General features: G+C 41.6%; 2 protein-coding genes across 3 annotated transcripts; one reads left to right on the plus strand and one right to left on the minus strand.

Annotated features, from left to right (window-relative positions):
* Positions 1-1,350: 1,350 nt before the first annotated feature.
* Positions 1,351-14,276, minus strand: LOC139624389 (E3 ubiquitin-protein ligase KCMF1-like). Its single transcript, XM_071483472.1, has 7 exons — positions 13,968-14,276; positions 11,469-11,636; positions 8,896-9,035; positions 7,349-7,450; positions 5,516-5,696; positions 3,891-4,209; positions 1,351-3,089 (listed from the first exon to the last, which is right to left on the minus strand). Exons 1-7 carry the CDS (start codon positions 13,981-13,983, stop codon positions 2,762-2,764), a joined length of 1,254 nt encoding a protein of 417 aa, XP_071339573.1. The 5' UTR covers positions 13,984-14,276; the 3' UTR covers positions 1,351-2,761.
* A 3,132-nt stretch (positions 14,277-17,408) lies between these two features.
* Positions 17,409-23,875, plus strand: lipg (lipase, endothelial). 2 transcript variants are annotated; one of them, XM_071483471.1, is made up of 11 exons: positions 17,422-17,558; positions 17,671-17,722; positions 18,830-19,017; positions 19,294-19,473; positions 20,233-20,344; positions 20,438-20,656; positions 20,911-21,153; positions 21,354-21,474; positions 21,961-22,188; positions 22,307-22,411; positions 22,523-23,875. In XM_071483471.1, exons 3-11 carry the CDS (start codon positions 18,895-18,897, stop codon positions 22,533-22,535), a joined length of 1,344 nt encoding a protein of 447 aa, XP_071339572.1. In that variant the 5' UTR covers positions 17,422-17,558; positions 17,671-17,722; positions 18,830-18,894; the 3' UTR covers positions 22,536-23,875. The 2 variants fall into 2 exon arrangements, with proteins under 2 accessions (XP_071339570.1, XP_071339572.1); XM_071483469.1 differs by having other exon boundaries at positions 17,409-17,722.
* The last annotated feature ends 421 nt before the right edge of the window (positions 23,876-24,296 follow it).

The raw sequence follows: 24,296 nt of genomic DNA on the forward strand, positions 1-24,296 counted from the left end.
CATCAGCAAGTATCTGCTCTGCTAAATCAAAAGTTCTTTGGTTTCACAATAACACCCCCCTTCATATGAAAATTCTAATCTGTATTATTTGCATCACCATCAACAAATATTTTTTGAATCTTTTTCCCCCTTGAGGTTTGAATAAATCTAAATGTGATAGTTTATGCCACTTTTTTTGGCACGAAACAAACAATCAGCTCAGTGCTGTGCAAAGTCTTAACTTAATGCTATGTTTAGGCTACATGCTTCCTAAAAGCGCTTAACTTCTCACAAAGGGTCACCTGTGCCAGTGTGTATGGTAGTGAGAGACACTTGTCCCATGATCCAGTTTACAGAGGATTTGTGCCAGAGACCAGGGAAAATCCCCTTCAAAAGAAGACCACCAAGGTTTTAAACTCCAAAAAGCAAGTAAGTTCTTTTCAATTACTTTGTAACACTTACTGTTCCCAGAGGTGAACAATGTACTCACATGCCCAAAAGCAATGTTGTAATTCCAGGCATATTGTGGACTCCTTCTGCCAATGTCTGAGATTCTTTGGCCCTACATGGTCTGTCTCCATGGCCCAGCTATGGCAGACTGATGGCAAACATATGGCTATTTTTACTCCGTTTGTCATTTTTCATGCAAAATACCAAATATGTCAAATGACAAATATGTTATTTGAGAAGGTTCCACCCCTGCGATGGACTGGCGACCTGTCCAGGGTGTACCCCGGCCTGGCGACCGGGTTTTGGATAAGCGGTATATAAAAAGGATGGATGTGATCAATCACATCGATGACGAGGCTGGGGTTTGTCTTGTTAGTTTGGCAAAACAATCGCTGTGAAGGTGTCACTTTGGGGCTCTGGGTAATTTCTCACAATTCTCTGATTTAAAACAAACTAAACAATCAGTCTATTCCTAAAGCCTTACATAAAATAATTAAAATTAACTCAACCAGCTATAATTGTAAAATCCTGCTTTTGCATTAACACATCAGTAATAATAATGATACAAGATTTTGATACTGTCTTTTAACCGTGTACATTGCGAGTCAGTAATGTCACCTACTAAATCTGTGTAGTCTTTTAAAGCCAAAGTGAGATACTGCATGTTTGTTCTCTTCTGAAGTCTTCTCTCATCCTCAATTTTAGTCCACTTAAATATCACCTGTACTTATTTGAGTAGGTTAATCTCACCTTGCGCTGCTGCTGTGAGTGTGGACATGCATCAGGAGATGACAAGACTAACTGATTGAACTCGACCTGTAAGATAGGTGTTTATTTTTACCATATGCTGTACATGCTCGCCAGGAAGTTAGCAACTAAGAAAAACAGAAAGAAAGTAAAAACTCAAACCAGAGAGCAGGATTGGGTTAGTTCATTTCCATCCAAAACATTTTTATTGTCCTCCAAACTGAAAGGTTTACCCTGTGATTTGGCTTGTTTGCTGAGCCAAAAACATACATTGCATTTCTTCAGGTAGCAGTGGAGGCATACAAAGATCTTTTTTTTGACTTAGAGAAATTAATGGAAAGAGCAATGCAGGATTCTCTCCTTCAAGTCACATGATGAGTAATCTTTGCATTCAAGAGTAATGGAGAGAAGATTAATTTCAATCACGGGAAGCTTGAGAAAGTAGCATCTGGTCTTCCATAAAAAAGAGAGAGAGAGAGAGAGAGAGAGAGAGAGAGAGAGAGAGAGAGAGAGAGAGAGAGAGAGAGAGAGAGAGAGAGAGAGAGAGAGAGAGAGAGAGAGAGAGAGAGAGAGAGAGAGAGAGAGAGAAAAACAAAACAAAAAACAAACAACCATATGAAGACCAGGGTTGTTGTGTTTCTTCAATGTTAGAAAAGGCCTGAAAATGGTCACACTGAAGAGACTGTTTCATCTCTGTTTGCCTCCGAGTTGTGTATCGCCTTTATGTAGAGCATCTGTAGTGTACACAAATGGACACTGGATATGCAATTCAAAACCAAAGTGCCCACAGTTGATATAAAGCAAGGTCACATGACCCAAAACAGTTGATGTCACATAAGGGGGAGGGATTGAGACAAGACATGAATGTAACCAAATGCAGTCCTCAGTCTGTTTGTGTGTATGTGTGTATGTGTGTGTGTGTGTGTGTGTGTGTGTGTGTGGTGGAGAAATGCCAGTAATGTGGCACTCAGCACCTTTAATTTACAGTTACTCAGGTGTCTGAACAAAAAGAGAATGACCTCCCCATCTGGTGACTGTGCAGTTAAAAATGGGCACATGGTGATTTAAGCTCATGCTTAAGTTGTGGTAAACCATCCAAGCACTTCTTTAATTAATAACTATAAATACACAGCAGCGATTTTACCGGAGAGGTTTGTGTCTGCCTCCTCTCCCTGGGTGAGTGTGTGACGTGTTTGTCTCTTAAACAGCTAACTACGCTTTGCTCATCTGCTAGAGGAAACACGGGTTATGTGGAATTGATTATCAATTTTCATATAGATTTTTCTATAATATATTTATATAGTTATTTTTCTTTCTCTCACGCACCCATCACGCTTGCTTGCTTTCACATTCTCTCGTCTCACTACTTTTATTCAATGTACACAACTTAATAAACATGGGGTTGAGTGGGGAGCGACAGAGCTGAAATGACAATCACTGAAAAAAAACAAAAACAAAAAAAAAAACAAAGCCAAAAAAATAAAAAATAAAACTGCAGTCTCTTTTTGTCATCCATTGGCAGTTGGACTGACTCAGCAGTCAGCCCGTTACAATGGTGGTTTGAGGGAAGGGAGTGGCCATGTCATCAAAGGGGCGGCGCGGGAGGCTCTTTCTTCGTTGGTGCTGTTTTGGGCGTCGTTTTCGTTGGCTTGGTAGCCGGGGTCGTCTCCTTGAGGTTGAGGTTCTCCAGTGCCACGTCCAAGGTCATGACCTCAACACAGCCCATGGCCTCGAAGTCAGCGAAATTCCGCAACGAACCGTGACAGTCGTCCTCGTCCTCGGAGGAAGAGGCTGAGGCGTCCTCGTCGGGCAGCAGTGTGGACAGCAGCAGCTCCGTCACAAACAAGCTCCTGTCAGCCCACTGGGCCTCGCATGCCTGCCGCTCCACCTCAGACAGCCGCGGTTCGCTCAGCCTGCGGGAGAGAGATTGAACAGTAATGAGACAAAGGTCTGAGGAGTATGTTCAAGCTGGGATGAAGACAGGTAGAGGACAAATAAGGTAACAATAGAGAATATAAAAAAAAAAAAAAAAAAAGAACAGTTTCAAGTTCTCCTCCAGATACATTTCAAGACAAAAAATGCATCGACACCTTCTCCCTAATTGAAAAATGCGAATTCAATAAATACTGTTAATTTCATTAGTTTTACTGCTAGACAGGAGATGTCTGCTGGTTTACGAAATTGGTACAAAGTCCTGCTTGTAGATACACGCCTTAAACATTTGTGGAACAGTGAAGTCATGTTTTTTATGAGCAGATCCACGTTTTATTTGTCGTATTTGAGCACACGTGGTTGTTGCAACACACAACTGTTTCACATGATCCCACTGAATGACAGGTAGCAGTGATGTGCCAAGAAATACAGCAATGTGTCAGGAAAGACAGGCGAGTACAAGACTCTCAGCAAGTGAACAGAGATTAAAACAAAGATTTCAAAATGTTCAAAAAACAGCTTCACAAATGTTTAATGAGTAAGGAAACACACACAACATGTCTGTTAGAAAACTACACACAACAACTACACACTGAGTCTAACAGGGACATTGTTTACAAACGAACTCCACAGGTCACCTTTATAATGAACGCAGAAACCTTCACCCCTCAACAGATAAATCAGAAAAGAGCTTTCATGTGTAGCCCTAACTCTGCATATACATGATTCTGCATGGTGAAGGACTTTCAAGTAGATGCAAAAAATGAGAGTGACAGTCCCACCTGCTGAGTAGAAACTGGGAGCTGTGTGCAGTATGCTGTGTGTTAGACTCCGGTGGACCCGGGTTGGGACTGGGATTGGTATTGTGGTTGGCGCTGGGGTTGGGGTTCGCAGCAGCTGAATTGGTATTGAGGATTGCATTGGCTCGGCCTCCGCCCCGGGTGGCGTTTCGGGCCGTCTCCAACTGCTGACGTGCCGCCTGGGCCTGCTGACGCTCCAGCTGGAGTTGCATCTGAAGCTGTTGGAGCTGAGAGGCCGACGGACCCGAGCTGAGCTGGCCACCCGCCGAACGCCGCACCCCTGACAACTGGGACAGAAGCTCTGGAGGAACAGGATGGAGAAGAGACGTATTTAATGTCAGAAATGTTGCGATGGACCAGTTTTCAGGACGGTGTGAGGCTGTAAACCAGTTAACCAGACAATAGGCTCTGATGAAATGAATACTGATGCTAGTTCAATTAATGCAATAATTTTCCCAAATTATTTTATCAATTGAACATAAGTTAATAAAATTGGCTACATTGTTTTCCCCTAAAAACTAGCATTCCTGAGCTGCAGTGTCACAGAACTAAAACCTGAGCAATAGTCCAGTAGAACTGCTGTGCAGCCTCTGATCCACCATCAGAAGTACAGCACTGTAGCACAACACACACATGTACAGCATGAGAAGACCCCCGACAGTGGGGTGTTAAAGCTAAAACTGGACCGGTCAGATCGACGGCCCCAGCAGGTGTCACAGGTCATTCAAGAGGAGGCCGGTGCCCTGTTTGTGAAGCAGACTGAGCGGGGACCCTCATTATGGCACAGCTGGAGCTGACATGGCGAATGCCAAGCACCGAACCGGATTAAAATTGGGAACAGGATAAACAAGAAATTGCCACAGCAACAACTCTGCCTACACAGGGTGTATTATCCAGACTACATTTAAGTGCACACTGAAACACTAATAAGGCATGTGTAATATCTATGGTACCGCAGGTAATTAATCTGCCTGAGAAACTAGTTATATTGAGACAACTTATTAAATGAGGCTCTTTATGAGAGCCACACATCTGACTTATTGCTGAGCACTAGTGTTGTGTTTGTCAGGCCTCCTGCAGTTGCAGCTGAGTGATACTGAATTTAAAAATAATTGTTTAATGACTCGCTGTAGTGATAACAAGGATATAGTCTTTTTGTCTGACCTACATCAAGCTCCACAGTTTCTTGTGCTGAAACTATGTGGAGTCTGTATCATACATGTCAGCATGGGTTCACAGTGCAACCATTCCATTTCCTGACAGTGTGTGTGTGTGTGTGTGTGTGTGTACACTTGTACTTGCTACATAGTAAGGACCAAAAAAAGTATTTTACTAACAGAGTGAGGACATTTTGGGAAAGTGAGGACATTTTGGCCGGTCCTCACTTTTTGAGACATCTTCAAATCACATTTTGAGTGTTAAGACTTGGTTTTAGAGTTATGGTTAGAATTAGGTTTAGGTTAAGGTTAGGGTCAGGGTTAGGGTTAGGCACTCAGTTGTGATGGTTAAGGTTAGGGTAAGGGGCTAGGGAATGCATTATGTCAATGAGTGTCCTCACAAAGAAAGTACAAGTGAGTGTGTGAGTGAGTGTGTGTGTTGTGACTGACCTGCTATGGGGTCCATGGCCTCTCTGCTGTAGTTGGAGCTCTGTGAGGAGCTCTGACTGGTGGAGAGCCCCCCTGTGGTGCTGCTGGTGAAGTGCATGTTAGACCTGCGGGCTCGCGGACCCCCAAGCCCACGCCCAGGGTGAAACATCCTCCTCACGTGCCGCACCCCACTGGACTCATCGTGAAGCTCGCCATTAAGGAATATATGAAGAGTAGTGCTATAGCTCATAATTTTATGTAGTCACATTATCTTCTTTGATTACACATTTAATTAATAAAATGTCAAGAAAACTGTGAACCATTAGCCCCACAAGAGGGTCTTCAATTTGCTTATTTTGTCCGACCAACAGCCAAAACCCAAAGATATCTATCTTAAGATATTGTAAAACATTGTCACATTTGAGAAGCTGGAACCAGGAAATACTTTGAATTTTTGCTTGTAAAATTACTTAAATCATTAAGTGATCAAAACAGTCAACAATTAATTCTCTGTTATCAGCAAATTTATTAATTGACTTCACTGCCACTTCTCTAAAAGCTCTCTTCCTTCTGCCTTCTGAACCAGCTGCTAACATATTTGCATGGTGCTGTCAGGTCACCATGAAATCGTACACACAATGCCCACAAACAAAAGCTATGGCTCTATTTTGTGGAGCTGAAGACGCACCCATTCTGTCTGCGTTTCATTTAAATACATGTTTGCATCTTTTGTTTTCTCCACAGCATGTATTCAAATAAGTTATACATAGACTGCTGTCATCAGTCATCTGAGTGTATCCCAGAGTGCAACTCACATAGTATGTCAGTATAGTACATATGCTGGTTCCTTAAAGGCAAAAGCAGATAATGCCATTTAAAACCCTCACATAGTTTGATAAATAATTCATTTCAATGTTCACTGCCTTCACCTTCTTGAAAAATGCTTTTTTTGTAGAAACCTGCTCTGCTTGAATTGCTGTTTTGCCAACTATCTTGGTTAAAACGCAATCACATGTTATTGCAAAACATTCAAGCCTGCACTATTTACATTGTTTGCTGTCTTTCTCTTTTGCTGGCACATTACTACTTTTGTGCCCCCAACTGTTACTGACTTCTGCATTTGGCATAAATGTGCGTCACCTCACTGCAGTGCTTGTGGCATGCCAGTTGGCAGGTGATGAAAACAATGCAAACCATTAGGGATGCACTAATTCAGCTTGTTCTCCCCAGATAATGACTCCAGTACTTTAACTAAGGGTATCTTTCATTACCAAGCACCCATCCAACACCAGTCCTCTATCTCTGTAAAACTCACTGGAAACATTTTAATGTGTGGTCACATGAAGCCAGGGATTACTGGCGCAGTGTGAGTGAAGAAATACAACTAATGGTGGAGAAAAAATTCATAATGACAAAGAAATTGGATGAAGCTGACCAATGTCCCATTGACTTAACCTGGCAAGTATGACTTAACCTGGCAAGTATGAATGTCAATATTGATCCATTGTTACTGCACATATTTTATATTTTACCTCTTATGTTCAGACACCATAGTAATTTGGAAGAGTACCACAGGAGGCTTTAATGTTATTATCAAAATGTCAACAAATGTCACTTTCAGTGAACAGATGTCCCCATGGTGTGCTGATCTTTAAAATGACAAAGCAATCTGGATGACACAAGCTGCATCAATTCTTTCCTGTAGCATAAGCAGCAATATCTGAATAGTTTTCCACACAGAAGCCCTGAAATGTCTGCTTCTCTTTACACAACTGACTGAAAAACAAACAGGCTTTTTTTCAGCCAGGTTATGGTCTTGTATGTGGAGGTGGGACTACTACTTGAAAAGGATATCAAGTCTCTGGGTGCTCTGTGTTCAAGTGTGAGATGAGCAGCAAAGTCATCTGTCACATGGTTCGGGTCGCCACCTGGCAGCGCTGCACATATGGGGCAGATCTAGAGTGGACAGGAAGAGAGAGTGTACATGCCATTATCAACACACTTCACTGCACATTCATCATTAGCCAGTTGGTGCTGCATGCTCCTGAACAAACACTGAGATTAGAGACTAAATATCCACTGTACAAATGTTGTGTTCAAATATGAAGACATGCAAGTAAATTTATTGGTGGAAGCTCCACCATCACAAATTTGACAGTCGGCTGCCAAACAGAATGACATATGAGCTGTACTGTTGTTGCACAGACACTGTGAAAAGCATCACGTGATTTTGCCAGGTTCTTGTTTTTAAAAGACTTTAAGTTGAAATTAGCTGAGTCTATCTCCAGTGTTGACCCAAAATAGGTGTTTCCATTCAAAGGAAAATTATTTACTATCATATCCTAAACTAGCATAACGTGAAAAACTATATAATAGCAGAAATAATATCTGTGAACATAATCTACATTCTGATTTTCACAAGGCACTTGCTGCTCGTCTGCTGTACTGGGAGACAAGTCATTAACTAAGTCACTGAGTCTTGGACATTAATTGGCTACCCTGACAGTCTTGACTCATGAATACTCACTCACAAAACCTTTCCTACATAGCTTCAGGTCAGCTAATGAGAGCAATGACTGATCACAGAAGTAGGCATGAAAACATTTCACTCATAGTAGCTCAGTGTATAATATTTTAGCAAAAAGTGTATTTGGTACATTGAAGATCAACACTTTATTCTTTCATGCTCTCAAAGTAATGTAACTAAATCAACTAAATAACTAAAGATTTAGTAAAACTATTAGTCACAATGTGGTAGAATTAATATACCTTAATTAACCAAAAACAATTTCAAAATGAAGACTAATTTCAGAGTAGGGACATTCTTTTTGTCCATTCTGTTTAACAGCATTTACTTGTGCCACTCTAACACATATCAATTTAATGGTTTGAGCCTCTCTCTAGCAAATTTGAGGAATCTGTAAGTTAACAATGTATGGTCCTAAAATGAATGGAAATCAGTTGTTGTCTAGAAGGTAGGAGAATCACACCAAAATGAAAAATCTAAAATAAAAGTCATGCATTGGAAAAACCTGACAGCTGAGCTTAGTATTTCTCAACAGTTGAAACCAGTGTTTTCTTGCCATCAGAAGAAAACAGTGATTATCTATAAATAGAGCTGCACAGTCTACTTAACATCACTTGCAGTTCGATTTTTCTTGCAGCCTGAAGCTCTGATCAAAACTAGGCCTTGACTGTAACATTGTGAAGTAAGACAAACGATGCAAATGTACGACACCATACCTTTACAACCTACAGGCTCCTCTACTGTGAGGAACATTCTCAGACACTGTGAGACGTGAGGAAAGCCAGCACAAATGTACATTTTTCAAGGTGATCTGTGCAACCATCTAGTCAAGGTTTCATTGGTGGTTGCACCTGAGGCTTCAGCATCAACTTACCACTTCTGTGGACGTCTCTGTGTGCTCCGCAGCCACGTGCTCCTGCAGGGAGATCTCTGTGTAGCCCATCCTGCCACAGTAGGGACATGTGAAGGCTTGGGGCTGCTCCACCGAGAATGCTTCTCCACCGTAGTACAGGTCTGGAGGAGAACCAACAAACACATGTTTTATCTCCAAGTCCATTTCAGGTGTTGAGATTGCGGCGTTTCTCCTACACAGAACCACAGTTTCATCAAACCTCCCACAGAATGACACATGATAAAAACCCATGTACAAAAAAAAAAAAAAAACCAAGAGGTCAAGAGCTGTGGATGCTGGTGAAGGGAGCTTGACATTAACAGAAGGTTAAAGGTTCAAAAGTCAGAGATTACCAGAATGTAACTACACATAAAGTCGTATTAAAGCCTATATGGAAACGATGTATTATTAATCTAGTTCAACTCAGACAGTTTTAGTCAATGAGAGACACCTCCCAGTTAACTACAGTATTTTTAGCTTTGCCATATTACAGGATACAGTTCATAACTCAACATTTCCTCACCAACCACCTGTAAGTAGGCTGGCAACAGCCAGAACTAATGCTACATTACAGTGTAGCATCTGGCTCTCTGGGTTTATCTGCAGGGAACAAGGTTGATGACAATGGTGAGACTGAAACAAGCATCACACTTGCAGACTGTTAAAAAGCTGGGATCTGAAAGATACAAAAACGCTGCATGGATGGATATATGGATTGATTGATTGACTGTTTATTTCAGCATCATGCAGCTCCAGTGCCCTGCCCATATTGACTTACAAGACACTTAATCATAACCTTGATGACTACATGACAAATCAAAATGCACACTTCCATAAATTAAAAAAAAACTACAAATAAAATCATTCAGTTATCATATTGGATACAGTGTCCTCTGTCTCAGCTGCTAAGCATCTTCTATAAATCTCACCAAACAACATCTCCACATTAAAAAACCAACTCAACATATCAGCATCAGGCAACCAAAACAAATAAGGATTCCTCAATGGGATCTTGTCAAACAAATATTTCCTTAATTCAGCAAACAGAAAGCAATGAAATACAAAATGAAATTCATCCTCAACAGCCTCAGGACCAGATAAAACACAGAAGCATTGCTCTTTATGAACACCTTTTTATCTGCCTGCCTCAATAGTGGTAAAGTACGAGCACAAAGATCTTTATATTCTCTGTAACATTTATTTTATATATTGTTCTGCATAGTAGTATAGTTATCTTTAATTTTAATGTAATTTCTAAGATTTGGTCTCTTACAAATTACCATAGATCTGAGCAGATTTACAGAGTCTGGTGATAATTCTCTGTGGTTTCGTAGCTATCATTACACACATTATTTAAACACAAAAGTGCAGCATTTTTCTTCAAAACAATAAAATGTTTTCAGTTCAACCATTAAACTGAGGTGTGTGTAAATACTGGGATCCACCAACAGTTGGTTCTGTTCGTGGAACAAGCAAACTGAAAATACAAAACCACAACTACAAAAAGGAAGAATTCTGTGCGAGCTTGCACCTTCTGTTGTGTTTTTGGCAGCAGTTTGTACACATTGTAAAACAGCATTTCCAATATGTCAAAGGATGAACACAAACATATTTCACTGTGCCAGTGCATTACAATAAAAATAAAAAGAAGCAATCATCCAGAAGCATGAGAAAAAGTCCACTCAAAAACATTATCTCACAATTATTGTAAATCTGAGATAATAACAAACCTACTGCCAAGCTGATTAAATATTGATAGTAACTGAATTTACAGTAAGGATAAACTAACTAGGATTGTAATATTTTTATTATCACTGCCTCTGCATTTTGTATTTATCTATAGATAAAACAAACCCAGAGCCTAAGAACAGACTCCGAACACACCTCAGACTGTCTGGGTCAAATCAATCACAGCTAAGCCAGTTGGGAGCAGCCTTTCCGTCAGAAAGCAAAAGCCGGTGCCAGCAGAAGATAACCTAAACTGCAATAGTTTTATTTGTGCAGGCTTATTAAAGCCACTGAAGGGAGGTTTCCAAAGACCGCAAGGATAAGGGGCTTACCTTAATTATGACATGACAAATTACTACAACTGACCTATGTGCAGTGCATATTTAAATTTTAAAAGAAAAAAAATCATTGTGCTGAACTTGAAAACCTTCTAAATCATTTCTTTATTTAACTATCAATTCTGTTTTCCATTCTGCAACAACAGTCTTGCAACTGGCCTACTGCCTGTCACACCACTTGAATATGCATGCACGCACATACCCCCCAGTTCAGTGTTGATAAGGTCTGACTCCCAATTGATGTTCAGGTGCTGAAGAGAATCAGTTAAAAGATACTGTGTGTTTGGTTTGTGGTTAATTGTAGAGCTGTACTGTAATGATGCAGCAAAGGTTGTCAGTTAGTTATCATCTGCCTATCCAGATAGTGAAGAAGAAGTGTTACCAAATATTTTTCATCACACAAACAAACATCAAAATACTAAATTACAAAAAGTACATGACTCATATTCTGCTTCTAATTAGGCCGATGTGAATATCAACTGTACTCACCAAAGTCGACTCGGGTTAATATACACTGCATGGGATGCTCTGTGGTGTGTCTGGTTGTAGTTGCGCCGCTCTCATAGCATGATGCGCACAGATCGTAGTCGTAGCAAATTAAACATTTGTATCGTCGACCTCTGAAGTTGCCTTTTAAACATGCATCACAGCTCACGCCTAAGGGAAGAGAAAGGAGAAAGGAAAGGTTAGATGTTGAATATTTATGTCAACTTAATTTGACTTGATCAATACAGCTTATTTAACAGGCTATGCACAGTTAATTCAAAAATACTGTGTTTCATGATTTCAGATTTTGAGGAATATTTTATCTAACACATGTAAAGCAGATAAACAAATTCCTGGCAACTACTTATCATGTCTTCTGTGTTCTTATTAAACATTACATATAAAATTCTAACTGGGATTTCCTTAACCAATTCAAGATAATCATTAACTCAGAAATGTATTCTTAAATTGATTTAATGAATTACACTGAAAATAATAAATAATATTGACACTTTTGGTAATTCTTTTTCTTTCCTTTAAAAATTTAAACTTCAAAACATACTTATTCAAGAATTATGCATTATTATACAGACTCTTTATAATAGAATGGCAAGTACTTGCTTGCAAATACAATGACATCAACAAAAATAAATGGTGCTGAAAAGTGGGATTTTAATTTTAAGAATGTAGAGTCTGGTTGAACTGCTTGCTAAAGGCAAAACAAATGATGCAAAGTACTGTTTTTTTTATTTTGAGTTGATTGCTCAACAATTTGTATTAGACCATTCCATCACAACTGGATCAAAGTTCAAAGGTATAATATGCATGGGGTGCACATAATAACATGAACAACTATAAAACATAATCAAACCTAAGAAGACAACATCTATATGCAGTAATATTAGGCTGTGACAGATGATGATTTTATGCTTTTTGTGGTGCTTTGGTGGTATACTGGATTGCAATATCTACACAAGTGTTTGCCTTTGCTGGACTTTTTGTAGTTTGTTCTGGCTTTATTTTAGCGTCTGTTGTTGTGTTAGGATATGGGTGATGAGGATTGGCTGTCTGTGTTGCTAAGTCATTTTTCCCATTTGATTGAAACACAATAAGATGGCAATGGCGAAAAATGCTTTAAAATAAATACCTTCACAATAAACATTTTAAGGATTACTTGTATGTTTATTACAGGGATATTGTCCATATCATACATTACAGGTACGTTACTGTGTCTGCCTCCTGTAGCAATCCTGTAACTCTTAAGTGACAGACTTATAAACTAGTGCCTGCTTCTTTCACCTTTTCATAAAACTACACTCTCAATAACTAACTCCTTCATAAAGCCATCCTCATCACTAAATTCATTCATTCCAACATTATGTATTAAAGGTTTTCTCCTTATAGGTTACATGTGAGCCTCTGTTTTCAAGTTCAGACATTTCTTGATTGACTAGGACAGTCGTGCAGCCTCGGTGTATTGCATGACACCAGGCTGTTTAAACTCCTCATATCTCCATTCAAAGCTTGCAAGCTGTACAAGCTCAGTGCCAACCGGATCCTGCTGTGCGGCGGCTGCCGACTAGCTTCTGCAGAAACGTTAATAACAGTAACAATGATGACCACTTCGTCTTGGTTCTCAGACATAAATAACTTGATCATTACTTACAGCAAAGTTGACAACAACACAGGCATGGAAAATAAAGGCCGCCCGGCCTGACTAACCTTCGCTGTTGGCTAACCAATTAACAAATAAACCAGCTACTGTTAGCTGAACTGTTAGCTGACAAGCTAGACAGCTGTGGTAGACTTAACTAACTCAACTTTCTACCGGTTGGTGAGCTGAAACATCCAGTGACAATGTTAACCGGCGTTTATTTGACACTAACAGCGAACTTCAAGCCAACAAGGTTGGCCACAAGGACGAGGTGAATGTTGGTTTGCTAGATGTTAGCTTGCGAAATTCGAATCCACAGGCCAACTTTTACCAGGAAGGAAGCTAAAACTGGCTAACATTAACATTAACATTAACATTAACGATATGACAAGCTGAGACCCCACGACGCCATCTGGTATGCGTTGCCGTCTTATGTTCCTTATTGTCGGCACTCCCCCTTGCTCCGCAGCTCGGTACCGTTAACCTACATAACCTATCACCAGTTAGCTTGAAGGCTAGCTAACACCCTTAGCTAACGTTAACTAGCTTCTTCCGCTCATATGTCAGCGTTGTTTTGGTCAACTAACAGTGAGTGTTATGCATTTTCTGACACATAGGCGTCAACTGCAAGGGCCGTTATATCAGATACATATTTTGCGGTCGCCTGAATGCGTACTCACGAAATTAACTTACACTGCAACGTTGCTGCTAACACTAGCCAACGCTAGCTAGGATGAGCTGCAAAACAAGAAATTATCGGCTAACTGACGTTAGCTGGAGGTGCTCTGTCAACGTTTTTACCACAAATCCTGACTTGCTCATACCTCTGTGCTCAGGTGTATCCTTACCTTCATGACGGGACATCCTACGGACACTAGCGCAGCCCACTGCTCGGGCTCCGGGGCTCGCAATACAGAATAATATCAGTGAAGAGAAGAGAAGCCGGGGCTGGCTGGCTGTCCCTGGCCTCTTCCCTCATGAAGGATCCGGTCTGGCGTACTGCCCCCCTCCGCCTCCTGCTGTGTCACTGTCCGACTCGATGCTCCTCTGTCCACACGGTGGCGCTGCTGTCTCATTTCTGGTTTGAAAGTGCCCTTGGCCGGTGGTTGGCTGAGTGGGCCACCCACCCCCTTAAGGACAGGGAAAGGTGATGAAAGGTTAGATGTGTCACCCCCTGTCACCTGCTCCATGACTGTCAGTACAGCTTCGACAAAGCCAGGTGTTCCTAATATGACAAATCATCCTTTCGTGAAGGTTATAATGTTCAGTTTTTGTTGATGTGGTGTTAAAGAGGTGTTGATTCAACTGTATGATGATTTTGGAGGCTGCATTGCATTTCTAAGCTCAGTTTTGAGGTGCTTTAGATGAGTATTTCCATTGAATTTTACTTAAAACTTTGACAACACTGATTTCAGAGGGAAATATTGTACTTTATCCTCCTCTGCATTTATGTTACAGATATAGTTACTAGTTAGTTTTAATCAATATTAAGACTTATGTTGATAAAGCTATAAAATACAAAATAATGATAAAGATTAAATCAGTGTTTCCCAACCTTTTTTGCTTGTGACCCCTTACAAAAAAGCAATGCCTAATTGGGGCCACTTGACATGTTTCAGATGTCAGGTTGGAGAAAATGTCCAGAAATGTAAAAAAAAAAAATAATAGTAATTATAATATATTATAAAATGTCAGCAATGTTTTTGTGATCACCAAGTGGATCTCTGAAAGTTTTAATTTACACAGAATTTATTAGAATTAAAGCAAAATGCCATTACATATATCCAAATTCCTTTTTTAATTTACAAGATTTTACATCAAGCACAAGCTAAGACCTGCAGGGTGTGTGCAGCAGTTCCTGCCGACACATATGAAATTCTGTGGTTTGTAAACACTTCACAGTTCACACCTGTAGTTTAGAATAACTTCAAAAATGAGCCCGAACAATGTTACACTAGATAAAAATGTTTAAATTATGCTACCTCTGCTCTCCCCACAGATTAACTTGATTGTTTTAATGTTTCACAGTGCCTCATTGTTAGGTCTTGCCAGGCACACCTTGCAGGGTAAAATCAGGACAGGTCAGCACAGTTCAGAATCAAACCGGCACTCAGACTGGGCAGTTAGCTGTGGATTGTGGATGGAAATAATAACAATCCCCTGTACAAGAAGTGACTTTTACTTTGAATTAAATATAACATCCAATGTCTGACATCAGGTAAGTCAAACACACAGATTCTCAGAAGTCCTTGAGTTTCTATGGAAAAGCTAGAGACTTTCAGTCACTGATGTTCAGATAAAGAACATAAATAAAAGGAGGGGGTGACGTAAATACAAACTGCAGTAAGACGTCAATGAAACTTAAAAAAATATGTTCGATTCAAAACAGAATCCGGGTCTATTGAAGGCCATTGCCTCTACAAAATGATCTGTCTTCATGTTCACCCCAAACTAGACAGTTGTAATCATTATTGCTTCATGATGAAGATCTGTCTGACTGGGTCCATTTTTTACAATTAACAGTATTTTGTAAGAAACTCCGCACATGACTGTTACATTCAAGCAATGCTGTCTGGGGTATTTTGTCTCATGCACACTTTTGTACATTGTCTGTCCTTTGCCCTACTTTCTGCCAATAGTTCAACAACATGCAAGACTCCAGATTGGCACAGATAACAGACAGAAGTGATGAACCAACTCATGACTTTTCCTCTCTTGACCCCAGACATATGGCCTGCATTGAGAAGCTCCGCTCCACCGCGCGACCCTGTCACCCTGTGAAGGAAACGGATAACAAGATGAATTACAACTGACTGTGCTCTCAAGGAGTGCTGCGGTACAATATCATCATTTCCTCAAATATCTTCCAGCCTTTCATAATTCTGACACAACACATCCTGAGATGCAGCAATGACAGCCGCCCCCCAGACATCACTGATGTCTATGAACACATCATTTCTATAAGAGTGAGTGAGCAGGATGGATTTTACACTGCACTGCATTATCTCATCGTATGAACTCTAGTGCCCTCTCAAGATGCGGTATCATGCACCTTCTGCTATGTTCTTACAAGCATATGGATATTTATACACCATTGCTCGACCCTGTGCTAAAAATAGGACAAGTTATTTTGGACGCTGTGCCACGCATAGCCTCACTCTCCTCCTTTGAATAAAAAAATTTTTATATTAATTCTGGTTTTAAAAAAAGATGAATAAGGAGACGTTTATTTCCGGTCATGTCAGTCTAAGTCACAGTGAAGCTGGCAATATGGAAGAGGCTGGATCTCTCCTGGACATGATCAGTAGGACTGTAAAGTCAGATAGTACAGGTACCATCACTGGCATCCTGTTTATACACAATGCAAGTGGTGTGACATTGTTGTGCAAAAGTAGGCCTATCATTCTAGATAGATAGATAGATAGATAGATAGATAACAGGGTTCAATCACTCAATAGTTAAATGTCTGACCTGATAAACCCACTGACCTAGTGCACATTGTAAACACCAGCATCACTTTGTTTTCGTTGATGCCTATACGCTGTTTAGACTCAAGGTACCAGGGGCTGCTGGGGAAGCAGGTTGGCTCTTCCTATACTGGTGGGCGCTGCTGTATGTACACACAACAGTGGTGTTATTGTGGCAGAGACCCTTGCGTGAGTGCGCCCATTCTTCGCCTCATCAATTGAAACTGGTCGGTGTGCCAAACTGATGGTTTGGCAGCGCGCCAGGCAGAGGAGACGATGCTATCGTGGGGGAGGGAGCCTCGCAATTCCTCCCTCAACACGGCTCAGAGCTTTTTAAATATTTCCACAGACGTGCGAACCGGTATTGTGGCTTTCCCACTTGTGATAATGAGCAGAGGGAGATTTTTTTAAAAATTGTTTTAGCCTATTTCTCTGTAAGAATGAAAAACCATTGGGCGTATGCACAGGGTCTGTTTCTGAGGACACCTCCCGTCACTCCGCCTCCGGTAGGCTGATTGACGGGTTTCTCATTTTCTTTTTCATTATTAGTATTATTATTTTTTTTTTACTGTTTTTACACATGACTGGAATCCGGTTAGGCAACAAATGTGTGACCTTCATACCAATACTAAGCCACTGGATAGCCTACGCTTGCGTCAGTCTTTGGATACACACCCCAACAAGGGTTAAAATACGCGCAACGTGAGAAGCCTTCATTCAACTTCGCCACGCCTTCAACGTAAACAAATGGGGGCTTGACCAATAAGATCCACGATAGATCAGCCGATGATCAGATGACTGAAAAGAAGAAACTATTTAAAACTCTAATGTCACACGTATTCAAGTTTACACATCTCCTGAGCGGTGCTTCCATAGGAGCGCATCCAAAACGCACCACCGGCTCTGTGTGCCTTTTTGTCACCACTGGATCTAAACTCACTCACTCACCCACCTACCGCCCTACCAACAGCAGTAAGCGGCACAAAGACATTTGGTATTTCTCAGGGAGCTTTTAATTCCTCCACAACTCGCCTGTGACTGAGAGATGAATCATAAAACCCTTTTAATGTGGATTTTACTACAGTGTGCCGCTGCGCTCTTCAGCTCTGCTCTTGGGGAAAACGCTGTCCTGAAAGGTAAGAAACGGCTCTGTGCCTTTTGTTCATTCATTACTATCATCTGTGTCTTTCCCAGCCTCAAAGGGAAGTGTCAAAAATCCAACATCGCATATGTGAAGTCGGCCAAACATGCGCCGAACAGAAACTGGTGCAATGAATGAAAAAGTAGCCTAAACCTCACATTTCCTCACAGCTCTGTGAAATGAATCCTCATTTTAGGCTTATTAGTCTAAATTACAAATAAGAACAAGTGTGGCGGGCTGAGTGGACCAGAAAATCGGGGATGGATTCAAGAGACAAGAGTGCGACGTGTCCTTTTTGGGAGAGCGTCAGGAGCCCTGGAGCCAGGGGTCCACGAAAAGGACCCGCAACGCCACGTCTGTGTGAAAGATGTTCCGCTGAATCCGCGTTTTACCACGGACCGCTCACCAGAGTTTTTTTTTTTACTACCCGGCTTCAGTCATTTCGGTCTGAGTGGCTCAGCACCAAAGGGTGGCGAGTTCATTGAAATCCAGATCTGACGTTTCTGCTGTGCGCGGCGGGTTTTAACCCACTCATCAGCCCGAGAATCAAGAATCAAACACAGTGAGAACATGTGAGAAAATAATCTGGGGCTGCACAGTCTTGAACTAGGCTCACCCCTCAGGCCATTGTCAGCATTTCACAACTGTGTTTTTCGTGAAACCTGTGAATAAACTATCAGCATCCTCTGACCGCTTCCAATTGAAGGCGTCTTGCGTCAGTCGGATGCTTTTAATTGCACCGTTTTGGCCTCAGGCTGAGAACACAGTGTGTTAAAGTCAGTCGTAATTATATGAGCTCTGGCTGCAGCTGTGCGAAAGAGGATCAAATAAAAGAAGGGATGGGTGGCGGTGACATTTCGGCTCTGCGCCTGCGTCTCGGTGCAAGTTGCACCCAGCCGCGATGATTGCAGCAGATGTTGGCGACAAAAGCAAGTTGATTGGCTGCCTCCGAGTGTGACGGCTGATTGGCTGAATGGGGTCTGAACTGTGGATTTGAATCACTTTGACAGATTAGTGTGGGCCTGCCTTTTTAAGAAAACCAATTGAACCGGTGCAGTTCCTCAGTTTCTATCTAACATCCTTTTGCATTATGTTCCCTCAGGTGAAGACAGTGGCTTCGATGAGTTGTCAGCAGACAGCAACGCTCTCAATGGCGTCAAGTACAACATGAGAAAGAGTTTAGACCTGGAGCATGAGGGCTGCTACCTGCAACTTGGCAAGAAGGAGTGTCTAGAGGAGTGTGGCTTCAATGCCACAGCCAAGACAATCTTCATCATTCACGGCTGGACGGTACATAAATTAAAATGTTCTTTTTATCATTCCCATCTAGTTGTTGTCCAACTCCTGCTCTGTCTGGGTCAACCAGTGAAAGGAGGCTTAAGTTCTGAATTAATGGAGGTGTTTCTCCAACCAGAGTGCTTGTGGTGTTGGAATTTATCATGCGAGTGTGAAATAACTGAGTGCAATGTGTCAGAGAGAGGACACCAGGTTAAAGCAGTTTGCATGGATGGATGGATGGATGGATGGATGGCTGACTGACTCCTGTTATCCTTTTCTCTTTCTCAGATGAGCGGGATGTTCGAAGGCTGGATGCACAAGCTGGTCTCTGCAGTGATGCAGCGTGAAAATGAGGCCAATGTGGTGATTGTTGATTGGCTCTTGTTGGCTCAGCAGCTCTACCCAGATGCAGTCAACCACACCCACAGTGTCGGCCTTCATATTGCTGACATGCTTAACTGGCTTCAGGTGTGTAGTTATTTATACTCTTTATACATGTCCTGTGAAAATAACTTTCCTCAAATGAGTCATGCAAATACATCATTGGGTTTCTAGTTAGTTATGTATCTCCTAGATTCTCACTCTTTGGCGTGTTTAAAAAGGAAAAAAAAAAAGATTTGTAGTGTGTGTGTGAGATCTGAGTACCTGCAAATCCATAAAACCTGCCCCACTTCTGTCTTTTCACTGGCGTGATTTTTAAAAGATCACAGCCTTTTGTGAGCCTGACAGAACTGTCAAAATGTGTTAGAAGAAGTGAAATGGTATGATTAATATCCATTTTATTGGCTGTTTTTTGGAATTCCCAAATTAAACCCAGGGCATTAGCTTCATTTCTCACTGGTATGTTGTCCTAGCATACTTTAACTACCATTAGATCAGTGCTCACCAGAGAATCTATTAAGGATCACGGTCTATTTAGCACCTCTGAGGCAAAGACAACAATTCCCATTCAGCAGGATTGTCACAAAATTGGACCAGGATTCAGGCATGCTGCCATGTAGTTGTAAACATAGACAAAGAGTATTTCATGGAGACAAACTGAGACAGATGGTGGAGGCGCTGTTGCATGGAAGGGACTGTCAGTAGAGTCGGTCCGGGTTAACTGAGCTTGGCTCGGCTGCAGGCACGACTGATCATCACTGGCTGATATCCAGGATTTGTTCAGTGTCGACTAGTGTCCGTGGTGGCAGCTGCTGATGTGAATGTTGTAAATTTTCTCTCTAACAGGACGAGCAACAGCTGCCACTGGCGAAAGTGCACCTGATTGGCTACAGTTTAGGCGCTCACGTGGCCGGTTACGCAGGAACGTACGTACGAGGGACCATCGGCAGAATTACTGGTAAGTTGAGTGCAAAGTGAATTTGCAATAAGCACAACTCAAGGGTGGTGCTGCCTCATTTTCCTGACCTTCTGTCTCCTCCTTTTCTAACAGGTCTAGACCCAGCAGGACCAATGTTTGAAGGTGTAGAGGAACAGAAGCGTCTGTCCCCTGATGATGCCGACTTTGTGGATGTTCTGCACACATACACCAGAGAGGCTTTGGGTGTGAGCATTGGCATCCAGCAGCCTATTGGGGACATTGACATCTACCCCAATGGTGGTGAAGTGCAGCCCGGCTGTGCGCTGGGTGAGGTGCTGGCAGTAGCTGGAAGTAAGTGCTTCACTCTTGTTGTGGACAGTAGGGTCACAAGAATCATCAGTTCTTTTTGTAGTTGTTAGTTGATTTTAATAGTTTAATTGATCATTTAACTGTTCAGCTACCATGGGTTATGTTCTATGTATGTTTGCATCCAATATACCTTCTAGTGAAGGCATGAATGACACTGTATCTTAGTCTTTATTAACCTATCCTTGAAGTTTTGAAGCTGTAACCCAGCTAACCTACACCTTCCTTTTTATCTGCAGATTTCATGGAGGTGATGAAATGTGAGCATGAGCGTGCCGTGCACTTGTTTGTGGACTCCTTGATGAACAAGGACCATATGAGCTTCGCCTACCAATGCACAGGCCCCGATCGCTTCAAGAAGGGCATCTGCCTCAGCTGCCGCAAAAATCGATGCAACAACATCGGCTACAATGCCAGGAAGATGCGCAAGAGGCGCAACAGCAAAATGTACCTGAAGACGCGTGCTGACACTCCCTTCGGAGGTGAGTTGTAGTAAAGATATGACCTGCAAATACATTGCATTTAGTTTAATCTCTTACTACCATGTCTATTTCCTGGAGTAAAACTGATAAGCAACTGGAGCGAGAACACATTTATGATTTTACAGTTCCCAGTGTAAACTACTACTCTACACAACTCCATGGTGGATCAAACATTAACTGTTTTTATGTTTTCCTGTAAGGCTACCACTACCAGATGAAGATGCACGTGTTCAACAGGAAACAGGCAGACAATGCAGATCCCACTTTCCATGTCAAGTTGTACGGCGCCCATAATGATACAGGAAACATATTTGTCAATGTGTAAGTACAAAATCTAAATCGTGCAAAACCAGTCTTTTCTCACAGCACGTCACCATGACAATGCATGACACCACCGCACACTAGTTTGGGTACTGTCCTCCAGTGTGTTCAGCCTGGTAGCTGTGCTGCCTGCTGTGATTAAAAGTTTGGAATTCGAACTTGATCCTTGTTTGTACTGACCTTTCAAAGTGTTAATCACATAGATTTGTGACGTACAACAAGCTCAGACTGGAGGAGGAACTTCAGTAGCTTCTAGTTCAAGTTTCCATAGACACTAATGGTAATTAAACAGCTTTTTCACAACCTTGGATGTAAAAGCATTCAGGCAGGCATCCCAGCAGCTCAGAGCATCACTCACTACTTAATGAATAATTACTTTAATTAATGCAGAATTGAAATGGTTGACTTAAACACACACCTGCAGGAACTTCTATCCTCAGTTTTCTTGGCACCGGACTAAACCTGGTTTCTCCCACCTTTTTCCAGCCATGACAACACTGTCGGTCTGAACCTGACCAACACTTTCTTGGTGTTCACTGAGGAGGAAATTGGTGACCTGCTGAAGATCCGTCTGAGCTGGGAGGGAGACGCTGAATCTTGGTCCTCCGTCTGGAAGAGCCTCAAGAAGACATTCTGGGCCTGGAACGCCAAGCCTCCCAAACCTGTGCTGGAAGTGCGGCGGATTCGTGTGAAAGCCGGAGAGACGCAGAAAAAGTAAGATGAAAGGAGAAGCTGAGTCGTCACCACATATCTACCACTGTGCAGAATTAGGTTTTATTGCACTGGTTGAACATTTCACTAAGGCTGCTTTTTTTTTTTTTTTCGGTCACAGGTTTACTTTCTGTGCCCAAGACCCCTCACAAACTGAAATTTCACCAGGAGATTCCATAACTTTTGTGAAATGTCGTGATGGCTGGGAAGTGAAACCAAGAAAGCGGTATGATGACATGATAAAGCGCTGTCAAAATAAATATGTATGAAATACCTGATTTCTTTAGAATCTGTAGTGACTGTAGTGTGTGATTATTCTACTGTTTCTGATCAACAGGCTGCCTATGTAACAACTCTGCACTTCCAACAACAAATGCACCGTCACCTTGGGGGACCCAACACAGATCAGTGAGAGGCACGGCCTTCTCTTTATTTGAGCACTTTTCGTGAGAGGAGGATTGATCAGCACACAGTGGGGAGGAGCTCCAGGTTTCAGACTCTGGAAGGTTTCCTGTAATTTCTGGAGACGAGCACTCCGGGGTCTGTCCAGCGTACGAGACAGTTGGAAAACGGCTCCCAGGCTGGAATCGGAGGTGGTCCTAAATGTGTTGAGATTTGGCTGAGGAGTTGCAGAATGTTCCTTTTTTGTGGACTAGTGAAGTAGAATACAGATCTGTGCCAGTGGACATAAACCAGCAATTGTAGTCGCTGTACTGTACATGTTTAAATATTTCTTTTTTATTTATGAAAAAAGTGGAAGCACTGCAAGACCAACATTATTTATCAGAGCACATCCCGTAATGAAGCATATGTTGAGTGCGTGCGTGCGTGCGTGTGTGTGTGTGTGTGTGTGTGTGTCTGTCTGGGAGTGTGAGTTTCTTTTGTCCCCAAGAGATGTGCCTTTCTGCTGAGAGAGATTACTGATACACTGTATAACTGAAGGAGATACGCAATCTCATTGCACACGATCTTTCCGAGGCTTTGTGCGTAGTGTGACTGTTACTGTATGTGGCTTTTTTTTGGGGGGGGCATGTGTTTATGTATATAATGTAAATAACATTTTGGAAAAATAAATTCACACGTTGTTTGTAAAAAAAAAAAAAAAAAAAAAAAAAAAAAAAAAAAAAAAAAAAACGGTTCCCTTTGCCCTTTTTAACCATCACATCTCTCCTGAAAGACTTTAGTGTCTTTACTGTGATCGGCTTCATTAAGGGAGGGGTTATGGTCCTTAGAGATAGAGGCAAACTGTTGTTTATTGTTAATCTTAGGTTTATACAAGCTACAATGTGACCATTTCCTTTCAGTTTAATTTTAGTGTTTAACCAATCCAAACAAGTTGCATACTTTCTACCTATGCATGAGCGTGTAAGGGCCCCATGGGACTCAAATCTATCTGCAGTTTGCAGGTGACAGAAGCCTGAGCATCACAGGCTTACTGGTTGATCCAACTCATGTCAGGTTGAGGGTTTGTTATGGAAAACACAAGATATGGAAATCTGCAGTTATAATATAATTGGCGTTGCCTAAATGATCCCTGAGAAACATGTACCAGCCTTAAAAGGTCACGTCTCAGTAACCAAAGCATATGTGAAAGAATGTCTCTAAAGGTGTGGCAGCAATCACTTCAGAGTGTCGGTCAGGACAGCATTTGATGTCCAGGTGAGAGCGGAATAAAAAGATGCAGATTCCAGGTCTCTGTTTCAGATTGTTAATATAGCAGTTAGCCAAGATATGGTTTCTTTATGTGTGTGTGTGTGTGGTTATTTGCATGGACACACACACTAAAGAAATGTCCATCTGATGTCACCACGATCTGAGGCAGACAAAATCTAACTGTCACCTGCTCGCCTCACTCACTGATGCATTCAGGGGCAGACCGAATTAACATTCAGAACGCATGATAAGGTATGAGATGTGGAGAGAAACATAAGCATGGCCTTTTTTTTTTTTTTACAAAGCATGTTAACTTCTTTAAACGTTTTACTAGAATAAGGACAATTTAAAAATAACTTTTTTCCACAGATACCTTATTAGGACGGTAACTTTTAAATGCCCGACACTGATTAGTTTCACTGCCAGTTCTGCTTGAATCATGTGCCAACTTGGAAATC

The sequence above is a fragment of the Trachinotus anak genome, unplaced genomic scaffold (genome assembly GCF_046630095.1).
Source record: "Trachinotus anak isolate AG129_WGS33_773 ecotype Australia unplaced genomic scaffold, CSIRO_AGI_Tana_v1 ptg000008l, whole genome shotgun sequence".
Taxonomy (NCBI): Eukaryota; Metazoa; Chordata; class Actinopteri; order Carangiformes; family Carangidae; genus Trachinotus; species Trachinotus anak.